The sequence below is a fragment of the Citrus sinensis genome, chromosome 6 (assembly GCF_022201045.2).
Source record: "Citrus sinensis cultivar Valencia sweet orange chromosome 6, DVS_A1.0, whole genome shotgun sequence".
Classification (NCBI taxonomy): Eukaryota; Viridiplantae; Streptophyta; class Magnoliopsida; order Sapindales; family Rutaceae; genus Citrus; species Citrus sinensis.
The window spans coordinates 5751645-5761572 of NC_068561.1; the positions used below are offsets into that span (position 1 = coordinate 5751645).

The 9928-nt window shown below is 33.0% G+C and overlaps 1 protein-coding gene and 1 long non-coding RNA gene across 4 annotated transcripts; one reads left to right on the plus strand and one right to left on the minus strand.

Annotated features, from left to right (window-relative positions):
• Positions 1-409: 409 nt before the first annotated feature.
• LOC102627517 (ethanolamine-phosphate cytidylyltransferase) lies at positions 410-7345 on the plus strand. 3 transcript variants are annotated; one of them, XM_025092781.2, is made up of 11 exons: positions 410-601; positions 856-891; positions 1221-1636; positions 3613-3848; positions 4174-4331; positions 4606-4677; positions 5662-5729; positions 5899-6019; positions 6416-6481; positions 6591-6713; positions 6985-7345. In XM_025092781.2, exons 3-11 carry the CDS (start codon positions 1281-1283, stop codon positions 7054-7056), a joined length of 1272 nt encoding a protein of 423 aa, XP_024948549.1. In that variant the 5' UTR covers positions 410-601; positions 856-891; positions 1221-1280; the 3' UTR covers positions 7057-7345. The 3 variants fall into 3 exon arrangements, with proteins under 3 accessions (XP_024948549.1, XP_006491802.1, XP_024948550.1); XM_006491739.4 differs by lacking the exon at positions 856-891 and having other exon boundaries at positions 413-601; XM_025092782.2 differs by lacking the exons at positions 410-601; positions 856-891 and adding an exon at positions 607-697.
• On the minus strand, positions 7296-8320 carry LOC112495892 (uncharacterized). Its single transcript, XR_003062285.2, has 2 exons — positions 8107-8320; positions 7296-7978 (listed from the first exon to the last, which is right to left on the minus strand). It is a non-coding gene; the product is annotated as an uncharacterized LOC112495892 (long non-coding RNA).
• Between the last annotated feature and the right edge of the window lie 1608 nt (positions 8321-9928).

Consider the following 9928-nt stretch of genomic DNA (forward strand, 5'->3'; position numbering starts at 1 on the left):
CCCTAAAAGCTACTCCTGAGTATCTAGGCCTCCGTCACCTCTGAAAACTACAGTTACGGAGAAGTTCTCATAGTATTTTGGTTTGAACCAAAATCAAATCAAAGCAGATACAATTCTCATGTCTTGTGCTTTCTGCTTGTGTTGGTAGAGAAACCAAAGAGAGAGCAAAAATTAGCGACGTTGCAAGTCATATACTCCTCGTCGACTTGTCTCTTATCAAAAACAATAACCACCACTTTGCCGCGTGTGAGTCACTAACAATTCGGGTCGGGTCACCCACTGCCGGGCGATCCGATCGGGTGACAGAGGAGGATTAACTAACAAACACGGGTCATACTCGTATCCCAACGTCAAGTGCATGAATATTGAATAATAAACTCAAAAGTCTCAAACGAACAATTTTTTGAAAAAAATTATTAAGAAAAGAAATTTTATTATTATTTTATTTTATTCTTTTTCAACAAAGAAAAAAAATCAAAACAAAAAGAGAAGGAACGTTTGATTAAGACAGCTCCTTTTCTCTGAAAAATCCGTGTGGGGGGGCTTTCAAGGAGAAGAAAGAGGAGACACCAAAGCACCAACCAAAGCTATATATATTCAGGTAAAATTAAAAATAAAAATAAAATAAAAAAATAACAGGATTCGATCTCTTTCATCTACATTCTTCCTCTTCTTCCTCTTCATTTTTATTTAATTAGTAAGCCTGATTCCATTTCCATCATTTTTCCAAATTCATTTATGTTTCGGATTTCACCTTTTACTCGTTAGATTCCGATTTGTCATCATTTAATAAATATAATTTTGTGTACGTTCGTTCCTGTTTTATTTATTTATTTATTTATTTTTTGTTTTGAGTGCAATTTCTGGAAGCTTCAGATTTGAATATTGCAGGTAAATCCAGCTTTTAGTGTTCAAAATTCTTCATTTTTATATCTGAATTTTGCTGATGTTTATTCCTTGAGAATTTTTTCCTTTCTCTTTTCATAATCTCAGAATTTGTTCATTTAATTTCCTTTTCCCCCTCCTTAGTTGTTAGTTTTTAGATGCATAGAGTTGTAAATTCTGTTTCAAATCTATGCTTGCTATTATTATAATTTAAATCTAATTTTCGATTTTCAATTTTACAATTATTGTAATTTGTAACAACTGCCTGATAACAAATATTGTTTTTTGTATTAATTTGCGGGTAGTCAACAGCTTATGTAGTATCAATTTTGCAGAATCTGTGTCTCCTCTAAATTGAGCTACGGAGATCTCTGTAGAAAGAAAGAGGCGGCACAATGACAATGGAGTATGAGAGCAACAGTTGGATTTGGGATGGGTTGTATTACTACCCACATTTCTTTGGAGGTCTAATGCTCACGGCAGCCTTGCTAGGCGTGTCCACCAGTTATTTTGGAGGAATTGGAGTCTTTTCATTGCCCCATTTGTGGTCTGATTGCTTCCATAAAAAGAAATGCGGAAAGAAGAAACGTGTGCGGGTTTATATGGATGGCTGCTTTGACCTTATGCATTATGGACATGCCAATGCACTGAGGCAGGCTAAGGCGTTGGGAGATGAGCTGGTGGTCGGTGTGGTCAGTGATGAGGAGATCATTGCTAATAAGGGCCCCCCCGTCTTATCAATGGAGGAGAGGTACTCATCATATAGACCTTGCAATTTGCCATTTGCTTCATATTGTCTTGTATTTTGGTTCAAATGTCAAGTCCTTAATTTTATTTTTATAAGCTTCTTGGTATTTCATTTATGCTTTCGATTGCTTTCTTCTGCTTCACTGAGATTTCTTTTTGAGTACTTTTCATTTCTTAAAATGGAGTAAACTTGTCTGTGGAGATTAAGGAATCTACTGGATGTCTGAATCTGTTAATTTTTCTCTTTTGATAAGTTTAATCAAAGCTAGCAATATGGAACAGCCTTAAAATTTTGATGTGTAGTATAAGTGCAAAATCTGCAGCAAATAAATGAAACATCTTGTCAGCTTATCATCTCCATGAAGCCCAAATTATTTCTTGTAAAATAGACCTAGCTTTTGTCGCTAGATAACACTTTTTTTTTTTTAAACGTCCCCTGCTGTGCTGATTTAAGTCTTTATCTTTTCAAAGTCTGCTCTACATCTATATTTTTCATTTTGATATTATATGCTTTTAATATTGGTGTTTTTAGTTGGACTACATATTTTGTTAATTTGTAGTTCTTGGGTGTGTAAAGCCTGTCAGCCTTTTTTTTAACTGTAAGCTTGTAAGTTATTTCAATATAGAATATGTTTTTAAGATTTAAGCACAGAATCAAAAAAATATAAATAAATGTTAATCTAATTCAGTCAACAAGGAAACTAGGATCCACCATGTGCATATTTATGCATGTTTTTTCATTGTGATTAATGAATTTGTGAACTTGTCTAGAAATTAATTTATATGATAATTTATCATTAAAATACTTGAATAACTATATTTGCTGGAGAGGTGGAGTCATCACTTTTTCTTTTTGAAACATTACATGGAATTTTTTTGGGTCTTCCTTGGTGCAAACTATTTGATGATTTAATCATCATATGCCTCTTATTCTGTAAACTTTTTGCCTTTTAGACATACTTTTTGTAAGGTTTTTGTTCCGTTTCTGTCTCTTGGACAATCTGTCCTTGTTTTCGTAGATTTCTTGTCTCATAATCTGTAAATCCTTGTAATTGACAAATATTCTCTTGTTTCTCAGCTAAATAGATGAATAAATAAATAAAGTTTTATTTAGTATCCGTTGAAGATCACAGCCAGCCAAATTCTTTGTAAGTTGATTTTTATAGATAACAAACCTAGTGATGTCACAGATAAACTTCTCAAGTTACAACGTTCAACTTAAATGGCTTGATACACACTTTGGAGCCCATAAAATTATAATTTGAATGGTTGTATTGAAAATACAAATTCGTATTAAAAAAAAAAACGAATTTGTATGCCATCAAATTGAAAAGATATTCTAGGAATCAAATAAAATTTATTTTCTCTAACCCTTAATTCTGCCAATATAACATCTTTTTTTTTTTTGGATAGGAGACAGAAACTTTTATATAATATTGGAACGGAATAAATATTACAAAAGTGAACCAGAGGTCCACAAACTTAAATCTTCCCTACAATGTATAACACCAAAAATCTATACAAAACTTTGAAAAAAGAAACCCTTGAAACCCAAGACATTGGAATAAGAATCCAACCCAACAAAATCAATCCTAAGCTGCAACCCAATCAAGCTGAATGAAAAAGAATGAGGAATCTTGAGAATCCTTGGACGTTGATGCCCAAATAGAAGAATTGATATGTTTACACATAACAATTAAAGCACACTTTTAGTGATTCAAAATTTTTACACGTAACATGCTTCCTTATAGGATACAAACATATGTCATGTGCTCAACCCTGTGAAAGAAATTATTAAGTATAGATGTCTATCAGTGATTTGGTGGGTAATTAGTGTTTAGTTACACCAGCAAATTTGAAATATGATTTAATCATCTTCTTGGTGGTCAGCTCATTTGCCAGAATTCCGGAATGGCTTGGTTATTATATATAAATTCCATGAGATACTTCTTTTGATCTAATGCTTGAAGTACTTTCTAGGCTGGCCCTTGTTAGTGGATTAAAGTGGGTGGATGAAGTTATAGCCAATGCTCCTTATGCCATTACTGAGCAGTTCATGAACCGTCTCTTCAACGAGCACAAGATTGACTATATTATTCATGGTGATGATCCGTGCCTGCTTCCAGATGGAACTGATGCTTATGCCTTGGCAAAGAAAGTTGGCCGTTACAAGCAGATTAAGCGCACAGAAGGTGTCTCCAGCACAGATATTGTAGGTACTGAAAGTTATCTTGATGAATCTTCTTGTTAGAAGTGAGTAATGATTTGTTACAAAGTCAGGATTTTGTAGTTGATACAATGGGATATAACTACAGTACCACTTAGGCTATTGATGAAATTAGCTCAAATTCATGCAGACTCTGAGGACATGTGATTAATGCACTTTAGCTCTTTCTAGCAGAAGTTATTTCTCTCGATAATTTTACTCAAGACTTGCCGTAAACAACTCTTGCTCTAGTTCAATTGGTCAAACACTTTATTTTATTGAAGGTTACATAGACATTTCTGTTTCTAATTATTGCTCAAGTGCCTTAAATGTAGGGAGGATACTTTCGTCAATGGAGGATACAAAAGCTTGTGAAGATCATAATAATGCATCCTTGCCAAGAGATCCTCTTAGAGCAATTCAATCTAAGGATGCCCATTTATCTCAATTTCTACCAACATCACGAAGGATTGTGCAGTTTTCAAATTGCAAGGTATTTCTTGCATTCTGAATTGTCATGTTGCAAATACAGTGAAGTATGACCACTATCAGAAGAGCTTTACAGATTATTTTTTTCCCCTCTTTTTCATCTATGCGCCCATGCTACCTTATGAATTTTTCTCATATCTTAAAGAAAAGATATATCAATTTTATTATTGAATTTCCAGATTCATGATAATATTCCTAGTTCTGCTCCTCCATGCATTAAATCTGGTTAATATTATTGATTCCATGCATAAATGTGTTGTCGTTTTTGTCTAATCCAGGGACCTGGTCCAAATGCTCGTGTTGTGTACATTGATGGGGCATTTGATCTCTTCCATGCAGGACATGTTGAGGTATTAAATATTTTGAAACTATTCTAGCAACCATCATTTTATCATTAAATTATAATTGTGAGAAATGAATGAAGAAAAATGTTGCTAGGAAGAAATTGCTATGTCACAGCCAAGCCTCCAAAGTTGACCTATATATTTTAGGAGTTGTAAATTACTAGCTAATTTGATATCCATACAATTTTCATTTGTCTCTCATTGTACTTGCTTTGTAATTATAAAAGTTGAGTGAACAAATCTTAACAGAAGAAATTTTTATGATTAAGTCTTTCTCCCACTCTTTCACTTTTTCGAAAAAGCTTCTATAACATTTTTCAGTTAATTTGCTTTCAAATTATTTTATTGTGGATTCAACTTATTTACTGAATCGTAATATGCTTTTGTGAGTTCAAGGTGCTAGTGAAAGCTACTTCTACAACATACTGTGCTATCCAAAAATGTTCATGAGTGAACAAGTCTTTATTAAGTTTAATTGTTGTTGTTAGTACATGAACTTATCAAGTTTGTACCTTGAAATGAGATGCAGTTCTTGTTTTATTGATAAAGTTGTAGACAAATCAGATTGTGGAAAAAAAATTTGGCCCAGTTCAAATCAAACCTGGTTACATCCCTGCACTGTGCAGTATCCCTCTTTGGGCAAAATGTTTTGTTGTTGAAATATCACCTTTCTGTTGTTTAGCATTTCTTTCTGCTCCCACAGTTAGATTTTGCCCATGCATTCTGAAATAACCTTAATATAGGTAAGACATCTTTGTTTTAAACAGAACATGATTTCGTGCCATAGAAGTTTGATACCTTTTTGTGGCACACTCGACGATATATGATGCTCTTGTTACCGTTGGGTTTAACTTTATTGGCAGCATCTAAGATGATAGAATAAAAGTACAGTTGGAGAATATGAATTTCAATGACTTTGGTTAATTTGTAGCATTCTGTCATTAGTCACTTTTTGTGCCTGCTCTGGCTTACTCTCTTGTGCTTATTCAGATTCTCAAGAAGGCTAGGCAGCTTGGAGACTTTCTTTTAGTTGGCATTTACACTGACCAGATAGTGAGGTAATTCAATTTGTTTATAATCTTGATTTCAGTTCTGATTATGGTTTTGTTTCTGCATTCAGGTTTAGCATGCTTTCTGAATTTGATGCACTGTGTGCCTATGTTTTTGCCATAGATAACCATGTGAAAAATTTGTAGAAATGGCATGATAAGTTTCTTCTCCATGCAGTGAGCACAGAGGGAGCTACCACCCAATTATGCATCTACATGAGCGTAGTCTTAGTGTGTTGGCATGTCGTTATGTTGATGAAGTCATAATTGGTGCACCTTGGGAGGTTACTAAGGACATGGTGAGTATTGCATCTAAATTGTCTGTGCTTGTCATCTGCGTGAAGTACTTGTGCTGGCTTTGAATAATGCTGCAGATCAAGTTTGCTGTCTCCTACTAGTCATATATTTTTAATTCAATTTTTTCATATATTTAAGGAATTTGCAACCCCATATAATCGGAAACATAAGTAATGAATTGGCCACTTTTACTTTTTCAATCATGCGTGGTGGGAAATATATGTTCTGGGCTTTGGTTTCTCTTTGTATTCTTTCTTTCAATGTCAACAACTCACCGTGCTCTCTTGAGAGTTCTTCATTTTCTGGTCGTTTGTGTAATTTCTAACCAACATTCTTTAATTCCTTTTTTCACTAATTTTTTTTTTCATGGTTTGTTATTTTTATTTTGAACTTACCAGATAACCACTTTCAACATCTGTTTGGTTGTGCATGGGACAGTTTCAGAGACCAACACTCCATTGACTGTGAGCTTGCAATTTCTTTACCTACCCTTGATTAGCTATTGTATTTGCTACATCCATAATTAATATTGGATTTTCTTTCTTTCTTTTATTTATTCTTTTTCAAATGCAGGGTCAAAGCGATCCTTATGAAGTTGCCAAAAGCATGGGAATTTTCCAGTTACTTGAAAGTCCTAAAAGTATAACCACCACATCAGTGGCCCAAAGGATAATTGCCAATCACGAGGCCTACATGGTATACTTATTCTTTTGCAATTGTTTTTCTTGACATGAGTGACCCGAAATTCATCAAATCGTTAGTCATGCAAGCAAAAGTGATTGGGATTTGATATTCCATGCCCTTCAATGGGAGAAATATGTCAAGGAGGGCCCAACTAAAATCTTTTGAAACGATAGTACTTTATGCAGGATTTTAGTCCAACTTTGTTGTGATGTGCACATACTTTCATCTGCTCTCTTGATTTCCAGAGTGATTACATAGTTGTATTTCCTTCGTTTTAATGCAGAAACGCAATGCGAAGAAAGCAGTGAGTGAGAAGAAGTATTACGAACAGAAGATGTTTGTATCAGGAGATTAGGAGGAATAGAAATTTTATAGCAAGTTTGGTACAGTTCATCCGCAGCCTTGCCGTATCATAGGGCTGCCTGTTGTTGTTCAAGATTTAGTAAAAGTCCTGCACTTGCCTTTTGTGGAAGCAGAGATGAAGAACGCCATGCCATAGGACACCCCCGCCCTCATCAGAGACTAGGATGAGCTGCATGCTTTTTACTATTTGCCCACATTGTAACTTTATTCATAGTAGATTGAAACCTTTACTAACAAGTCCAATGAGTATCGAGTTTGAGTGCTAGTAAGTTATTGAATCATCTTCTAGCAAATCCTTTTTTTTTTTTTTTAATTAATCTTGTTAAACACAAATGTGCATCATTTTTTGGGGTCCCGATTGCTTAGTAATTGATGGGTAATTAATAAGTTAATTAGCTTAAACACCAAATTTTTGTTGCATATAAAGTGAAGGCTCTAAAATAGTTGTTTAATTTTGGTGGAGTTGGTAGTCTGCCATATGATATGTTTGCAGTAAGTTACTATTCTTATGTCAATTTTAGGGTCTATTTAAGTTGGTGCATCTCTAATATTTGATCCTTAATTTTATCTCACCAATCTCTACTTGTCAATTAGCCTCACTGGTTTACACTTATCAATTTTATCTTTTTTCTATACATCCTACCTTGAAAACTTAAAAAGAAAAATTACTTGAAAGGCAAAGAAGGAAAAAGAGAAAATCTCTTACAATCTTTCTGTTCCTTATTAAGGTTGATCCGTAGTCGGCAGAATAATATAAAAGATCATTAGAAAAGCACTTTATTAAAACATTATAAAGTTAATGACTCACTCCAAGAATTAAGAATTTGATGGTCGGTAAGTGCCGATTCCATGCGAATCAATACCAGTGGGTTCTGAGTTGTTGGATCTCCATCGCTTTCTTCGGCGTGGCGTGTCTACAGAATTTGGAATTTTATGGATTGAGGTTAAACAGTCTTCGAATTGTTTGTTATTTTTACAATTTTACTCAATAAATTATTATTGACCATTTAGTTGAAAAATTTAAAAATAAACTTGAACGCACCTCGCAGATTGCTGTTAAATGAATTCTCGTAACTTCTGTTGGTTTGATATCTCTGCACAATGTTTAAAAGCAAGGAGGCTGGCGCGGTGGCATCATTTGGACGGCGTTCTATTTTAATATTTCTCAGCTAATTTTACTTGTAACAATAATAATTGCTGTGCTGACTTATTATGGAATTAGAGCTATACATTGAAGAAATTCGCGGACGGGGAATGCATTGATTTATCCGGCGATGGTACAACAGTAAATTAAAAAAAAAATTATCATGCGGGTGTATTTAAATACTATTTATCTTTTTAAATATTTTCAAGTAATTTCGCATGAGGATAAAACGAGAACCAGAATAAGAATGATGCTATACTTGCTCATTAGAGATACTTATTTTGTATTTCAACTAATGTGTAATCAATAAAATTCACCATTTTAATTAAAAATGATATCACTTAATAATTCACTATCATTTGAACCAGTCAAATAGTGACACATAATTTGCCACATCAATTAAGATACAAACTGAAAGTATCCTAAGTAAGCATTACATTATTCTTCGAATAAAAATGATTAGTGCGAATTGCTAAGATAAAATGAGTGGGTCAAGTATCACCACTCAATAGTAATACGAGTAGCGGCCAAATCAATTTTTTAATCTCTATATTTTCTATGATTCAAACTTAGGTGACTAGCCGAAAAAGGTTGTTTCAAATCCACTTGATTAAGCCCATCGAGTTTTGTACACATTAAATATCGAAAAAGTGAAGCAAGACTTACAAAATTTAGATGCAAAGTTTGTAATATAAATGATTTTTGTAATATAAATGATTTATTAGTGCATCATCAAAAGACTTGTTTAATTTCACTCTTCAAATGTTTATTTGCTTACCTATTTGGTAAATAAAAGAGTAAAAAAAAAAGATTTTTCTAAAATAAGCTCTCTTCAAATATAAATAATTTTATATTATTTTAATCAAAATTTTCTCTCACCAAATTTAAATGACCTCCATTTTTAAAAAAAATGTAGTTATAGTGTTTCTTTCTCTTCAATAATGATGATATAAAAATAGTATAATATTATTTGAAGAAGGAGAAGTCACTTTTTAATATTAAAAAGAGAGAAAAAATTTAGTTGACGAATATTTTTAAACACTTATTACTTACTCTTCGAATCAGAAATAAAATATAATTGAAAGAATATTTTTTTAAAAATGTTGATAGTATTACATACTTTTGACAATTGTATCAGGTCAATTTTCATTAAATTTTAATAAAAATTAAATTCTTATATATTTTATGCAACCAAATAATAGAAATAAAAATAAAATTTAAATTACTTTCCTCTCTTCCATTCTTTCCTCCCAACCAAATATCACCTTACTACATTCTTCTCAGGCAGGATCGAAAAGCTTTTAAAAGGAGAAAAACTTGTAATGTTTTGGGTTTGCAAATTGTTCGGATTCTAGTGTGATCTTATTCCACCACATAATGATAGGATAAAGGTAATTGTCATGGTTTTAGCGTTGCGAGACTCTGTTTCACATACATGTCCATAGCTATTATCAGGACAATTTGAATACCAAGAGTAGGGGCACAAATGTTAGTGTAGTTTTAAAGTCCATTGGGAGCGGTACTGTAATAGAATTATTTAAGAGAGTTTTAATTAATTTTTAATTATAAATATTAATAGCGTTTTGATTGTAATATATAAAAAAAAGCCTCCCCAATTGATTGGTATAGCTGATGACCAAATGAGTATGTGGAATTCCACTAGTTCAAGCTTCTTATTTAAGAAAAAGGAATAAATGCAAAGTTACAAGCAAAGCATCAT

Coding starts and splice junctions, on each gene's coding strand:
- LOC102627517 (XM_025092781.2), top strand. CDS start 1,281: ATGACAATGGAGTATGAGAGCAACAGTTGGATTTGGGATGGGTTGTAT. Junction 1,637..3,612: donor GTCTTATCAATGGAGGAGAG/GTACTCATCATA, acceptor AGTACTTTCTAG/GCTGGCCCTTGTTAGTGGAT. Junction 4,332..4,605: donor TGCAGTTTTCAAATTGCAAG/GTATTTCTTGCA, acceptor TGTCTAATCCAG/GGACCTGGTCCAAATGCTCG.